The following is a 16,916-nucleotide window of genomic DNA, read 5'->3' on the forward strand; positions in this document are numbered from 1 at the left end:
GAGCCGAACTTTGACCGAGCTTTGACCGAGCCGAACTCGAATAGTTTGCGAGCCACCCTGGCTCATTAACACCCCTACTCGTAAAACCCAAAATTGTCTTCTAATGAACGTAAAGGCATCCACATATTCGTCCAAGCCACATGACTTCTTTCGAATGACCTACCATGTCCCTAGGAGGCATCTCGTGGCGTTCGGAGCTCGGACCCCAGGAAAGTCCAAAAGCATGTATTACAACCTTCAATTTTTGTTGTTTTTGCGACATTTTTGAGTTGCTTCGGACCTGATCATTTTTTCTCCCGAAATATTCGTAGGAGTCCCGACGTGGCTTGGAACATTGCACGGGTGCTTGGCACCATTTGCATTGTGTCGAAAAGCTTTGAACACCCCAATTGTTCATTTCTCGTAAAACCCAACATTGCCTCGAAATGAACGTAAAGGCATCCACATATTCGTTCCAAGCTACATGATTCTTTCCAATGACCTCCCATGTCCCTAGGAGGCATCCCGCGAAATTCGGACCCCAGACCCCGAAAAAGCTAGAAAGCGTGTATTATAACATTCAATTTTGGTTGTTTCTGGGACATTTTTGGATTTCTCCGGTCCTGGCTATATTTTCTCCCGAAACGTTCCTAGGAAAGGTTAAATGACTTTTAACGTTGCGCGGGTGCATGGCACCATTAGTGTTGCCTCGAAAAACCTTTAAACACCTCATTTGTTTATTTCGTGAAACCTAAAACTGTCTTGAAACGAACATCAAGGCATCCCCATATTCGTTCCAAGCCACATGACTCTTTTCCAATGACCTCCCGTGTCCCTAGGAGTCATCCCGTGGCGTTTGGAGCTCGCGCCCCGGGAAAGTCCAAAAGCGTGTATTATAACCTTCAAATTTGGCTGTTTTTGGGACATTTTTGAACTTCTCCGGGCCTGTTCATATTTTCTCCTGAAACATTCGTAGGAGTGCCGATGTGAGTTGTAACGTTGCGCGTGTGCTTGACACCAATTACATTGCCTCGAAAAGCCTCTGAACACCCTATTTGTTCATTTCTCGTGAAACGCAAATTTGCCTCGAAATGAACGTTAAAGCATCCACATATATTCATTCCAAGCCACATGACTCCTTTCCAATGAACTCCCATGTCGCTATGAAGCATCCCGTGGCGTCTGTAACTTGGACCCCGAGAACGTCCGAAAGTGTGAATTATAACCTTCAATTTTGGCTGTTTCTGGGAAATTTTTGGACTTCTCCGGGCCTGGTCACATTTTTCCTTTGAAACGTTCCTAGGAAAGTCGACGTGACTTATAACGTTGCGCAGGTGCTTAGCGCCATTTGTGTTGCCTGGAAAAGTCTCTAAACACCCCATATGTTCATTTCTCGTAAAACCCAAAATTGCCTCAAAATGAACATAAAAGCATCCATATATTCATTCCAAGCCACTTGACTTCTTTCCAATGACCTCCTATGTCCATAGATGGCACCCCGTGGCGTTAGGAGCTCAGTCCCCTGGAAAGTCCGAAAGCGTGTATTATACCTTCAATTTTGGCTGTTTTTCGGACATTTTTAATTTTGACTTCTTCGGGTCTCGTCATATTTTGTTCCGAAACTTTCAGCAAAGCCGATGTGACTTGTAACATTGCGCGGGTGCTTGACACATTTGTGTTGCCTTGAAATAGCCTCTGAACACCCCATTTGTTCATTTCTCGTGAAACCCAAGATTTAGGATTAAATAACTATTGTTGCATAGAAATCTATTGTAGTTTTGTTTATTACTGACAACAGATGTATATAATAGGACATAGACTATAGAGTTAGCTAAGAGATTGTTAGTTGGGAAAATATTATTTTGTGACTGAAGATCATTAAGGCTGGTATTTCAAAGAAGTTTTGTCCTCTGATGTTTCGAAAAAGGGAAACGTGATCTTCATGAGAGTTTCCATGCTAAATAAATTTTTAGATTTTTAGATGTTTTTAATGTTTATTGATTTACACATCCTTATTTCCACTTCTGTAGTTCTGTAAATGAGGTTTTCTTTTTTCATAATGCAAAGCGATGGCCTCCGCGTTTATTTTTACCAAGAGGGTTGATTCTCTGGTGGCTTCTTATTGTATTATGTCTTTTCCTAGATGGTAATTTAAATTTTATTTTGAACACTTAAAGCATGATTAAAAGTTGGTTGAAATGGTAATTACGTCATGTTATAATAGCAAGAGGTCGCGGGTTCAAATGTTGTTGCAAGCTAAATTTACTTTTGTTAATTGAAATGATACACATTGGACAATTCTAGTGGTGTAACAAAAATGACACATGACATGTATATATTATCACACACGCCTTTTAATATATTTGTATATATATATATATATATATATATACTTGAATGCAAGGCAATGGTATTGCCTTTACTTTTTTCATTGAGAATTCTAATAATTACTCATTCTCTGGGACAAAAAAACACGACTTGTAGCTGTAATCTAGAAACCTTTCTATCTTAGAAATGATCAAATGTACATCAAACTTGTCTTTTAAGGTGCAAGAAAAAAAATAAATATTAAATCAAAATAACTAATCTTATCACACCTGAAAAACAGAATATTGGAACTTTACAATGATACAAGGAAAATTTTTTCACATCAAAACTACAGACGACATTGGCACAAATTACAAAAATCTTCTGTAGCTGAAGAATGGAATCGAGTGAAGAATCAAAAAATGAGAATTCTAATGCATGAATCAATCAATGAAGAATGGCCAAATCTTCGATCTAAGAATGGAGACTTCTAATGCATGAATCAATCAATGAAGAATATGGCCAAATCGACAAGCGAGGGTTATATTCGCCGAAAAACAAGGCTTTGGAATCCCTTGCTGTCTTGAATAATTGCAATCTGTCATTTACGTTATCAATGATCCTACACATCGTACTTTTTGGGCTGCCGCCACTGAACCAAAGTTCTTGCTAAAGAACTGATGAATGAGATCTTAGGTGGAGATCCCTTTTTCCCGTACAAATTCTTTCCACTAAGGTCCGAATATTTTGGACCGATATCCTTCCCTCTGTCAATCTGCACAAGAAATATATTAGCTTCAGGAGACGTGCCAAAGTTTGTTTATCGTAGTTAGTAATCATGGCTCTTTAAGTTCGATATATGAATCTCTTGATAATAACCCCAGGTTCAAATCAAAACACGTACATAAAGCAAGCTAAAAACTGGTTTCACTTCAATGCGCAGACTGGCACCAAAAGACTAGTTCACATAAATCATTTCACCAACTATGCATGTTACCTAAAGTAAGGCTGGAATATTTTGATAAATTTCCAAATCCAACTATCTGTTGAATAAAGGGAGAATTTGGGTAACTGGGTATGAAATACAGGCATTGAATTTCATGGGCAGCAAGATCTTGACCACCCACCACTTCTTCTGCCCCTCACATAATGCGAGTCCGCACCTTAAACAAAATAGCAAGTTGGGTCCATGGAGACAAGGAAAGAGTAGCAGTAACACTGAAATGATGGAAGAGACACGACGATTTAACTCCTATTTGGAATGTGGGAACAAGAATGAGGAAGGATTTATATGTAAGACGTCTGGTAGCTCGTTACTAGCATCTTTAGGTTCCTTCCCTCTTCCAACCTAAAGAAATGCCTCTGGTGGCTCATTAGCATCGGTAATCTAGTGGAGTACCTCCAGGCTCAGGCGAGTTGCCAACAACTGCCGCAAAAAAATACGTGAGGATATCACAGAAAGAGTCGATTATGAACAAAGTAAGATATAGTCAATCCCTCTGTAACCACTACTACCCCCCTTCAACTTGTTATAACCTTACTTGCATAAATAAAAGATCAAAGCTTCATAGACACTTCCTCATACAATTCACCACCAAATTGACAGCAGAAATTATAACAAAAAGGCACGAGACCACAGATCCACAACCCAATTCTAGTCTAAGTAAAAGTTATTGAAAAATACATAAATAAAAGCTAGTATACCTTATATATTTTCCCATCCTTCAAATAGTATATGATCCCCGACCAATTAATAGATTGTGAGAAGTGAGATCTCAGAGCAGATATGGGATATAGAAAGTTGTCCACAAGCAGTGCAACAAATACCTGTTCAACATGACATTCAAATAAGTAGAGTTTAGCATCATCAATGATAGATGATAATAATTCCTAAAGTCCACAAAAGCAAATATAGGCGCTGTTCTGATTCTATGATGATTAACAGATTGAAGTTCAGTAACTAGCTTCACGCTCAGCACCCATCTCCAGACTCTTATATTCGGACTTGATTAGATGGCACAAAAGACGGTGCTCCATCCATTAAAGCATTTAAAAGTATAGCATTGAAACCAAGAAAACCTAAGAATTGGACATTCTTGGCAGATGGTTTAGAACAACTTTTTTTAATCGGCTTTTACTTTAAAACTTATTAATGTGGTCAAACAGCCAAATATATACATGTTAAGTAATTGGTGTTTGAACTCACCAACCAAAATATAGGAGCAACTTCACAAACATCTAATGCTGATGCCGACTAAAACAGCCAATACCAACATTTAATACTACTAATTGATCAAAGAAACCAAGTGTACCAACCAACACCAGATTGCCAAAGAAGGCTAAGTTAGCCAATGCTGCAACTTTCAATGAATACTAACCACTAAGCCCTAGATTAACTATAGATGTAGCATGTAGGTGACGACTTGAGATAAAATCTCAGATCGTATTATATTATGATGAAAACCATTGAATTATTTTCATCCAAATCTTGCTAAAATGATGCACAATCTAACAGGAAAAAGCTGATTTTAAAAAGGCTTACGGCAACTGGCAAGAGTCAGAAATTTTAGGAAAATAAAAAATCCACCTCAAAACTTAAAGCCAGCGCACCACTTCTGCTCCCCCTCAACCCAACCCAACCCCCCCCCCCCCCCCCCCCAAAAAAACTCAAACATCGATAGGAATTGGGAATGAAGTAGATACATGAAGTGAAAAGCACCAGGTCAAAAGCTTAACTTTACACCTTGACAGACCTCACCCTTATCTAGCTCAATATTAGGTAGTGGAGACTGGAGACCCCTATCCCTGATGTCCACAATTCCCTGACAGCTTGTTAGGTATAAGCTCATCCAGTTCCAAGTAGTGGTAGATGCCCATAGTTCCACTACCAAGAACAAGATTTTCTTATTGGTCTCCATCACCAACACCTCTACGAGGTTACAAGAGGTAATTTTTTCATCCAGATAAAGGATCATTAACTCCTGAAGGATACAATATACATATACAAATGACAAAAGAACGTTTTGTCTAGTCAAAAGTGAAAGAAGAAACACACCAGACACCAATTGTAGGTAGCAAGTGACAGCGGCGGTGCCTCAGGGGACAACAGGTTGCACAAGTGAACTTCAATCCTTGTCAAGTTCCACATGGAGAGCAACTCGATAGCAGTGCATGTGGCTAAGCAACCCACAAATAACAACCCTGAGAGTAAGTAGGAAGCTCATGAGTATCCGTATTATATAAAAAAATAATATTCTATAAATTGTTGGACTAGTTATTCATCATTTACAAAAAGCATTTAATGTGCTAAAAGGTCACACTTATAGCCAGTAAGAGAGAACGTCCAAACTATCCAACGACAAAATCTCTTATTCTAAGTACTCATTTCTATACAGCAACCTCAAACTACAGAATCATCTGCGACCAAGGGCTTTGGTACTCCCAAACAAGATCTCATAAGGAAAAAATCTTCTGTTAACAACGGTCACTTATCTTGTATACTATTCAGTTGTATCCAACATTGCAACTTCAAATCATTAGTGATGATGGTCAAGCTAAAAGTTAAACCATCGCAGCTCAAGCAAGTGAAGATCAAGCACCAGAAGTTTTAGCAAATATATTTTCATCCTTTCGACTGAAGAGGTGCATCAATATCTTTTCCTTATGCTTTTGTTCTTCCCAAACTAGAATCTCAAAAAGCTTCTCATAACAATGGTCAATCAATTTGTAGGCAATTCAGCTGTAACCAGAACTGGAATTTCAGGTTATTTTATTGATGATGCTCAAGCTAAAGGATCAGCCAAGTTCGATAAAGCAATGTTAAAATACAATGCATTTCAGGATATTGTTCCTTTCAAGTGAAACATTGATGTGTTGTATAATTACAGAAAGGTCACAACAGCCTTGGTTCATCACCAAACTAATTAAGTTTACATATGTTGAGACAAGGGCAACCAAGCAATTAACAACTAAAAGTAAGGCTATGTTCTCTTCACCTACTTTCAGGAACCTATAACCTATCGGGGCAGAACTACTAGATCAGACCATACCACGGTACCTTGTTTCAGATAAAGAGAACATAGCCCAAGTCGGGTTTTTTTTTGGCAAAAAGAGCATAGACTGATATTCCTTCCTCAGAATATGTGATAGCAAGGTTCAGCACTATATTGTGGTCTGCCTCTGTGAGATTAAAGATCATATCAGCAAAACGCATTTTCAGTAGCATGCAAGGAACCATGACCCCTGCTGTATCTTCCAGCATCCACAAATTTGTCCCAAAATAATAAGAACCTATTCTAAAATAAGAGTCCCCTAAACTGCAACATCCTCCCACACGTAGTGTGTCTATGTTTTACACGAATTGCACGTAGTGCTCCATTTAGTAGGGTAACTTGGTTACAGCTGAGGGAAGTGAACTACCTTCATGTTAGACCAAACCTAAATCTTTCTATTGTATAGCAGATCTCTCCTGAGATTTGAACTTCACAAACCCATTGCCATCACGTTCATATACAACCAAGGTAAATTAGCTATTTATGTTAAGATGTCTGATTGATCTACCTACAGAAAAGGTAAACTTACCGCCAGAAATAAGAGTTTCCTCTTCAACTGAGTGAGCTTTATAGTGCATTCGAAGTGCAGCTGCAATATGGATCAGAGCCATGAAATATGGTGCCACAAATCCCCAGGAGAGGTAGCAGTGGACAGAAAATAATGCCCGGTTCATTATCCAATTAACCTTTGACACATATGATTCTAGAACAAATGTTTGCTTCCTCAAGTAATTCCAATACCTATAACAGGTTAAAGAAGCCAAGTATCATTAGATGCAATATAAACATGAATTTTTTATAAAGAAAAGCCACTTAGATGTTATGGCAAACCTCGAGAAACTAAGATCACTTGAAAGTGGATGAGGGAAGACAGCAACTGGAGGAGATGTTATGAGTTTTTTGTGAGCTCCTGAAAGAGATGACTGAATCAGCTTCTTCTAATATAAATACCCAGATGTGCTTTCGCAACAAGATATAATATAGATCCACTTTGCAATCGCAACAAAATTTCTGAACACTTAAGGCATTAAGCAAACTCATGGTAATACAGCTTCTGCTTCCACCAAAATGCGCAAACAAGATTCTAGCAGGGATCATAATTTCAGAAGAAAAAACACCAACGCACTAAGCAATATTCAATTTACCATCACATGGTTGAGCTACTTCATTTCAAATAATATATAACTGCACTTTGATCCATTGTCTAAATTGGTCTAAAGTCTAAACTACCAAGCCTAAACTTACAAAAAAATAGGAGGTTGTTAACACCGAAGTCCAAGGTACATGCCTTGTGCCAGTCAGATTCCTATTACATGCTGTAACCAGTAAGCAAGAAACAGTGCCAAAAGCTTAAAGACATAGAATTGAAGATATATAGCTACTTCCTCTGTGTATCTTAATGTTCTAACTTCTACCCAATTAACAAGGAGAAAAGGGAGAAGGGACCACCCATGTGGAGTAATTTACCTTTTGAAAGAGAGAGAAAGACAAAGATGTACTTTCTCCCTTTTTTTTTTTTTTTTTTTACGCGCAACGTTTTCCATTTTCAGTGATTCTCTATTACTAGCAACGTTTCTTTTTTTTTAGCAATATATACTCTCTTGCTCTCTCCTAGCACATGTGGTTCTTTTTTTCTCTCTCTCCTCTCCTTGGTCCTTGTACAAAGGGACTCGTTGCGAGTAATTGAAAAGGGAGGAAGTAATTTATATGTTTAAACGGACGCCGTAGAGTGTGCAAAGGAGGGAAAAGTGGGGTAAAAGAGAGTAATAGGGAAAAAAAAACAGCATGAGCCAAAAAGAAATAGTGTGAAAACGGGTAGAAAAAGGGAGTCTAAAATTATACTTCCTTTATTCCCTATTAATTGCAACACTTTGACTTTTGCACTTTTTTATAATTGACCTAAAGTCGAAGGTTTTCTTTAACACGGCTATGTTTACAGTAATGTCCATGACCAGAGGATATAGGACATATAGACCTTGCAGCTTCATAAGACAGCAAAATTACTTCACATTAGCCACTTAAGAAGTCTTTACTGATGTTGCTATAAACTTCTCATCACTTAAACTTGAAAAATGAAAACTAACTGCTGGACATAATTTAGGCAAACAGAACAGAGTAAAGATAAGAAACACGTATTGGAACCGCTGGGGTAATACAAAAGGGGATTGATATCAACAACATTACCAGATATAAAACACGGGAAATGTGATGTGTGTAGCAGTAGATATGTTACCAGATATAGCTGCAAGAGTCATATCATCAGAATATCCACCATCTCGAAGTTCTGAGACTACGCCGTAGTTATCATTTCTGAAGTCATCGGCATGCATCTGATATTGTAAAAAATCAGGAGAAGAAAAAAAAACTGTCTATGCGCCATCTAGATTACTGCAGCTACTTACCATCATGCATCCGCCCCAAAGGAAGAATGTTCTGCCACCCGTAGCAAACCCCATTGAACAAGGCTGTAAAGATAACAAAACTTTTTTATTAAATAAAGAATACTGAATCTATTTAAATGCAAAAAAATCGAAAATAAAAAGTGCCAATTTATTTGCATTGATGAATATGTCTAATAAGTGTTAATAATTATGGCAAGACTAAAATCTAGTAGATTAGGCTAGCTAGTAGAGGAAGTAAGTGAATTAGTTCTATAAATATAGTAGATTAGTGAGAGGAAGAGGGTATGATGAAAATATTGGAGATTATTTCAGTTGTTAGCTTGGAGTGTATCAAGTCACTCGAAAAACTTGATGATCAATCTTTCACATTAGCTCTGTAAAGCCAGCATTGCAAACTGAATTTGCTTTTATAGTATCACCATTATTCATAGTTGCATCTAGAAAGAAAATACTCCTCTAAGAACACATTTTATTGCCAATTTTAATTTGTGGTAGTGGTAATAAGATTTATATGTAGATTTCTGGAAAAAGTCTCACGTCGATGTCTATGGTAAAAGAACTTCATCCCAAACACGTGCCTTTCTTCGCAGAGTTCCATTAAGTACCACCTTTGGCATGGATGTTAATGGAGATATATGAAGAAAAAGATGTATTTGAGGATGTAAAGTTATTTGATTTATGTATAAGTTGATTCACATTATCACCTATCAAACAGGCCATAAGAGAGATCACCAAAGTGAGGCAAAAAGGCATTCAATCATCTACATGACCATCATGAGGAAAGATAGATCTCATATACTAACTATCAGTCACCTATCGGCAAATATGTACCGCCTTAACTATCGTCCTTTACAAATCTGCCATAGAGCATCTTAAAAAACTTTGTAATGCAAAGTTAAAAACAGTCCAGGAGACTATATTGGAAGGGATAAGACAATCCATACAGGCGAACATATCACATTTACAGAAGATTGCTCGTGTCTATCAATACAGATTTGAGAAAAGCATGAAAGTATAAATGTAATAGCACATACCATGTGATATTCATATATACAATAACTTCCTAAGCTCCCAGAAGGCAAATCAAGTGGATATCCAGTTTGAATAAAAATCTGCACACAACAGCAACATGAATGACAGCAGTCGTAAATACAGGAAAGATGCACAGACGAAACATACAATGAGTCAATTTAAATACAATTAAACACATAATGAATATATAAAAAACATGCACACCATTCGAATCAATTTTACATTTTCAAAGCCCAAAGCATACCTCAGGATTTTTTTCCATTTCAGCAGTGAGCGCACCTATTGACCCTGGGTGTAGTCTAACATCATCATCTAGAAACAGAATATACTTGCTATCTTTATGCATTTTTTCTGCACCAACCTGCAAAAGAACAAGTTCACATATACGAAAGTAACATAAGCAGTCAAATTGAACACTATATATATGCAACTATGCAAGTACAAAAAATTCACATGTTAAATAGATATAAACATCTCTATTATATAAGCCAAGGGAGGAGGTGTGGTGTCCCCATCTGAAATGACTAAAATACCCTCTTAAAATCTAAAACAACATTTTTTATAATAAATTTACAAATGAGAATCAATGCAACTTGCCATATGGAATAAGTCAAAAATGGAATATGCAATCACCATTAATAACTTGACTAGATTGACACAATCAATTCTAAAAATTAATTAGAATCTTCAATTAAAAAAAAGTTAGTGATATATCCTGACAACATAATACTTTGTATTTACAAAGTTTAAACAATATGGTTTATTAACATCTACAATCGCTAAAGAATTATACTAAAGCCGCTGACAAAGAATTATTAAATCTTGACCAAAATTTTTTAACAGTTAAAAATAGGTCACTTTTAGTTCAAGAAGATAATAACATCTACAAAAAAACCTCAATAATTTAAATTACCACCAAAATAATTTTAGATTATAAAAATATATGCCTATTCGTACATAATATTGTCGACGCACGCATATGCGGCTAGTATTAAATTATCAGGAGGACCTTGTCCCCTTCTCATGTACTTTTTAGTTTTTTTAATTTCCAAGGCTATATATGCATACATTAATTAGATGTGCATATTGATAGTTATATCCTTATGGCTTGACGTTTTGTCCATCTAGTTTGCTTAGGGCTTTCCATATTTCAAAAGCTTTTCATTCATAATTCCTGGCCTTCTCAATCCGCAATATGTTTCAAAAAACATGAATTCATGATTAATCAACCACGATTAAAACTCTCTATATCTAAATGCAATTCAGAGGTTCTTTTAAATATACTTCAAGTAATTTTTTGTTGAGTTATATGGAACACAGCAAAGTACTATAGATGTACTGCAGACATTCTCTTGTAAAATACTAAACAATTGGGGAAAAAAAAGGTAATAGCCCTTTGTGTGTACATTCATTGAAATAGCAGAAACCAGATGATTGTTCTGACTTGAAAGCATGGCCATCTTTTGGGTACCATAAATGCCAATAGCAAGCTCAACTGTAGGACAATGTCCTCACAACTAAAAGGCCAAGATGGATCAACAGCATGTAGTAATCACCAAAGATAGATTGAACGAAAATTGGAGTCATCTTACAGAAGTATCAACAAAGAAGAACATAAAAAGGTCAACATGGACATATTGAATAACAATTGAATATACAGTTTTTTCTCTCTCCGTCGAAATAAGAAAAAATCAGCAAAAACTACAGCATAATTAATAAGCCTCCCACCTAAAATGGAGTCTATGAAAACAAATTAGCAGTAATGCAAAAAGGGCAACTCTGCTCCAGAGGAAATCAGAAATAAAGTAACTTACAAGTTGATTGTGAATCTTCTGACTGCAAGTAGTGGAATAGCCTGCCACAATAATCTTAGCATCAAGTCCATCCTGTCGTAGTGCGCAAATTAGTTAGGATAGAAAACACATGCAGAAAATTCCTCCAAGAGCAAGAATAAGATGCATGGAATGTAGCATAAGCTAGAACCAATATGCCTTCATAAGTTACAAAAAATATATTACGCAAATAAGATATAAAGCAACAGTGATCTTCGTCCATTAAAAGGTCAAAAAAGATTAGTATGATAGTAAAAACAGAGTTGCAGACACATCATAAAATCTTCCACCACTAAAAAAAAACTGATCTCATGTTACTATTTTATACTTTTACATCATCAAAACCAATCTAGATATAATGCAAGAAAACAAGGTGGCATATTTTCTGTTCTCACAAAGCATCCAACTCATGGAAATACCATGAAAAATGAAAAATAAACTGAATACCTGAAAATCTTTCATAAGCCTGGATACAGCATGATATGCTGGGTCTTCAGTACTTTCTACAATAAAAAGAAACTCTATAGGCCCACCATATAAGGATGTAATCTGCATCAAAACACACATCAACAGTTGATCTCAATATGTGCTCCACTTCGTCTTATCCAAAAAGTGAAATCGCATAAGAGAAATGTCACAACCAATTGCGAATTCCGAATTCCCAAATTAAGTTTTAAAAGTGATAGACCAAAATTAAATGAGCAAGAAATTTTGACCAATCATATTCTACTGCTCAACCAAAGGTAAAACTAAGAAGGGAAACGAGAGAGAGAGAGAGAGAGAATCTGAAGACAACAAAGAAGAGCATTCACCAGATCTTGGCATCATTACTGAGAGGTTACTAAAAATATCTATAGTACTTGTAACAGTAGAAGGCATATACTATTTCGCACCTGACTTTTCCAGTTATGCAAATTGTGCTCTCCGAATCCTTTTAAAGGCATAACAACTGTGACTCTTGGTAGATTGACCTGATTAGAGTGCTCAAGCTCATTAATATCATGACAAAGGAAACCAAAGCTATTTCCACGTCGTGCTTCATTTTTCATGCGTTTGATTTCTCTATTCCTGCAGATAAAAAAAAGAGTTTGCCACCAAGAAATACTGAAATCAGAAAATGTTTAGTCCATAAATGATAAATCAGTTCATTCTTCTGCCCTCAAACCTTAGTACCTGACATAAGCAGCGCAAGCCCACCCAAAAGCTAGAATTAGACATATTAAACATCCCTGCAGGGATAAACAAGGAAACTTAGGAGCTGTAATCAATATTAAGACAACATCAATCAAAAGGAAAAAAGTGGCTGCGAAAATAAAAATCGAAGAAAATATGAAGCTGCAAAAACTAAAACACCAGGAGAGATTAGAAAAGAATTGATCAGAACAGGTCCCACTATATTGTGATAAAAAGACAAGGTAGAAGCAAAACAGCTAGCAATCTAAATGACGAAAGTGACACCATAAATTCATCCTTTTTTCCACTTGGTAAGTACAACCTACATGTCTTTACTCAAACATATTGTCACTCTATGTAGTAATGATGAAAAAGAAGGACGCAATCATGAGACTATCTGAAGATGCATTGCCTTTTAGAATGTCTAGTGGTCCTACAAAGAAAGTGAAAAGCAGCAATACATACTTCTTACCAAATGATCATATAAATATTTTAACTCATACGGTCATACCACACAAGGATCAATAAAGAACTGCCTATGGTAAAACTATTATGAAATGGAGGACATTTTGTTTCCTTCATCATTTTAACCAACATTTAAATTTGCATATTGGATCTAGCTGGTTTGAAGTATTGTGTTCGTGAATATCTAGAAATTATCATAATCAAATTGCCATAAAATCCCAAACTATGATCCCATCGACATCATTACACGAAAGTATTTCAAGGCAGCAATAACTAAGAATACCCCCTTCTTAGTCTACAGATCCCCAAAACACCCAACCAGTCCAAATTGTGGAAAATTGGACCTGAATCTGAAATTCTTGCTCAGAATCATACAACATTATGCAACATAAGAAAGGCAAAGAAAAGCCCGTGAGTCGACTTCCTGAGACGTGGCTGCCTTACATCATTACAAATTTACAACTGCACATAAGCAAACCTATATAACCTCAACGACGTGCAGTAACTTTCGACAACTTTTAGAAAATTGCCATTGACTTAATTTTTTTACCTTTGCACTCCAATAGTTAGAGAAAAAGTGTCAAAAACAAAAACTAGAGTCTCGAAAAGAGAAAACCTATCAACTTCATGTTCATCAGCATCCCAAATTAACATTTCTGGATGGGCCCGCCTCAACTACAAAGCTAATCAACAATTGACATAATTGAGATTAGGAACCAACAAGTCCACTCTAGTTTCTTAAACTACCAGCAGTTTTCACTTCTCATTCTACTTCCTTCGTTACTCAAATCACCATAGCATAACCACCTCTACACCCAACGCCACCGAAAAACAGCTAACAACCTCAAAGCCAAACTTTTCACAAGCTCTTTCTCTTATGACTTCGCATTTGTACTCGTAAAAGGTCATCTATAATTCTATATGACAGATAAACTCTCTAAAACAACACTTCTATCACCAAAACTCAAATTCATAATTCAAACTCACATATTATAACAATATAAATGTTTAATTGAGCATTCAACACATACTTCATACTTTCAACCGCTAAATCCTAAACTATCAACTCTCTAAAACAACACTTTTATCACCAAACTCAAATATTAACATTATAAATGTTTAATTGAGCATTTAACACATACCTCATAATTTCAACCTCTAAATCCTAAACTATCAACTCCCTAAAACAACACTTTTATCACCAAAACTAAAATTCACAATTCAAACTCAAATATTATAACAATATAAATGTTCAATTGAGCATTCGGCACATACTTCATAATTCCAACCGCTAAATCCTAAACTATCAACTCTCTAAAACAACACTTCTATCACCAAAACTCAAATTCATAATTCAAACTCAATTGAACACATACTTCACAATCTCAACCTCAACATCCTAAACTATCATATTTTAGCTACAATTATTAACATAACAACTTTATCCAAAACCTCCTTAATCTCAACTTTGAACCAATCTCCAACGAATTATAACAAAATTCCATTCTCATCAAGAAAATCAAAATATTTCATCAAAAAATAATCTAAAATAATAATTCAAATTCAGCAAAGTATAACGGCTAATAAAAATGCAGCAAAACAACAAATATTTAACTGAAAAACTCACCTGGATCTGAATAAAAGTGGCAATAGGACTAACACAAGCTCGGCTAGCAGAAATTAGGAAGAAATCCAAGGATTCTAACGCAGACATTATTGTATAAAAAAAATTATGAAAATATATATATAATCAGCACGAAATCCCTAATTTCGTGTAATTATGTAAAATTAAGTGCTGATTTAGAAGGTCTCTCTTCCTCTCAGATCGCCATTAACGACACAGCGAGGGGAGAGGAGAGAGAAAGAGAGATTAAGAGAGAGAGAAGAGAGAGAAACAAAAAATTGCAGAGGAGAGAGAAAGTGAGGGGAAAAAATGTTAAATGAAGAAGACCGCCTAATTTTTATATTTCGAAGATGAATTAGGAATTTACCCAGGAAGATAAAATTAGCACCAGAGGTTTTAATTAGAAGTTTTTCTAATGGAGAAAATACTAATCAGCAATAAAGAAGTTTTGAGACTGTTTTGTTTTGTCACTTATGTGGTTTTTTAGTTTGTGATTCGCTATTAGGTTTTGTTCTTTTGGACTTAATTAATAAAAATTCAATTCAGTTTAGACACATTCATTTTATATGAGAACAGAGCCTTTAGACAATTTCATGTAAGATCGTATAGTCTTATACTCTGATAGTCTTATACTTCATCTGTTCCATAATAAGTGAAACACTTCTCTTAAAAAAAACTCTCATATAAAAGAGAGAATTGTTTCACTTATTATGAAACGGAGGAAGTACTCTTTTTTTATTATTCGAAAATTTACTGGCCCAAACAGGTTCAGCTCTCATGACTTATGGGGGTAAGAACTAAGAAGGGCATACCAACCCATAAGAAAACTTCTGCAGACTGAAAATTGGGTATTTATACGCAGCAGCAAATATCCACACAAACACCCTAGATATGGGATTGATGAGAGTCGACAATATTCATATCTAAAAAGAATTTTCTCAATTTTTTCTTAATTTACAAGAAAATATATAGTTATATGGGGTCTTGTTTGATACGTCTGATCAATTAGTACTTTATTAATATTCAATCTTTGTAATTTTTTCAATATATGAAAGATATATAAATTCAAAAACGTACATTACAGGAGAGTGGGAATGATAAAAAAAAAGGCAAGGTTGGCCTAGTTACTTGAAGGTCCCCTTTCCACCTTGTGCGTCTGTTACAAGGGTTCTACTCTTACCTCTTGCAAAATAGGATCCCTAATTTCCCTCCACTTCCAAGGATTCTTCATCTTATCTAAAATATTTTTAAAAAAAAGTTACTTATATAGTTTATTGAAAATCAAACGCTACTTTTTTTTCTTATCCTTAGTATTATAGATCTATTTTATCAATTAAATCTTGATTTATTTTAGCACCAAAAGGTAAGAAGAAAAATATTATGTCGCGGTTGTCGCCTTCTCACAAAGGGTAGATCTAATGTTTATGTTCATATTTTATGATATACTCCCTCCGTCCCAAAATATAGTTCTCATTTCATTTTGCACAGTCTCCAAGACGTACCTTTGACCTATAATATCTTCTATTTCTTATTAATAAAAAATATAAAAAAATGATATTACGAATTTATACATTGAGACGAATCTAACAATACCCCTCATGAATATGTTTTTTTGTATACATTAGTATGAATATTTGGTCAAAGTTTTTAAAATTTGACTCCCAAAATAGAAATGGGAACTATATTTTGGGACGGAGGGAGTAGCATACTTATAACGCTGTAGTATTTTAAGAGTCGTTTACTACAATCTAACTTAGGTGCGTACTCTTCAACTTATTGGCTCTGTACTTATTTGAACAGAACTTGTTGAACCTGAACTGAACTGAACTGATTGGAACTTGTTAAACCTGATTGGACCTGATTCAACTTATTGGACCTGATTGAACCTGATTGGAACTTATTGGACCTGATTGAAACTTATTGACCTGATTGATACTTATTAGACCTTATTGGCCCTGATTGAAACTTATTCGACCTTGTTGGACCTGATTGAAACTTATTAGACCTTATTGGACCTGATTGAACTTATTTGACCTTATTAGACAAAAAA

The 16,916-nt window shown here is 35.6% G+C and overlaps 1 protein-coding gene across 1 annotated transcript; it reads right to left on the reverse strand.

Moving 5' to 3' along the window:
* Positions 1–2,547: 2,547 nt before the first annotated feature.
* On the reverse strand, positions 2,548–15,250 carry LOC104902303 (hypothetical protein). Its single transcript, XM_010690037.3, has 14 exons — positions 14,870–15,250; positions 12,778–12,833; positions 12,498–12,672; positions 12,052–12,153; positions 11,587–11,658; positions 10,017–10,133; positions 9,775–9,852; positions 8,741–8,803; positions 8,572–8,668; positions 7,170–7,248; positions 6,868–7,079; positions 5,342–5,487; positions 3,991–4,113; positions 2,548–3,061 (listed from the first exon to the last, which is right to left on the reverse strand). Exons 1-14 carry the CDS (start codon positions 14,954–14,956, stop codon positions 2,909–2,911), a joined length of 1,560 nt encoding a protein of 519 aa, XP_010688339.2. The 5' UTR covers positions 14,957–15,250; the 3' UTR covers positions 2,548–2,908.
* Positions 15,251–16,916: the final 1,666 nt, after the last annotated feature.

The sequence above is a fragment of the Beta vulgaris genome, chromosome 8, assembly GCF_026745355.1.
Source record: "Beta vulgaris subsp. vulgaris cultivar EL10 chromosome 8, EL10.2, whole genome shotgun sequence".
Taxonomy (NCBI): Eukaryota; Viridiplantae; Streptophyta; class Magnoliopsida; order Caryophyllales; family Amaranthaceae; genus Beta; species Beta vulgaris.

Coding starts and splice junctions, on each gene's coding strand:
- LOC104902303 (XM_010690037.3), bottom strand. CDS start 14,956: ATGTCTGCGTTAGAATCCTTGGATTTCTTCCTAATTTCTGCTAGCCGA. Junction 12,673..12,777: donor GCTTGCGCTGCTTATGTCAG/GTACTAAGGTTT, acceptor TTTTATCTGCAG/GAATAGAGAAATCAAACGCA. Junction 11,659..12,051: donor GGCTTATGAAAGATTTTCAG/GTATTCAGTTTA, acceptor GCACTACGACAG/GATGGACTTGATGCTAAGAT.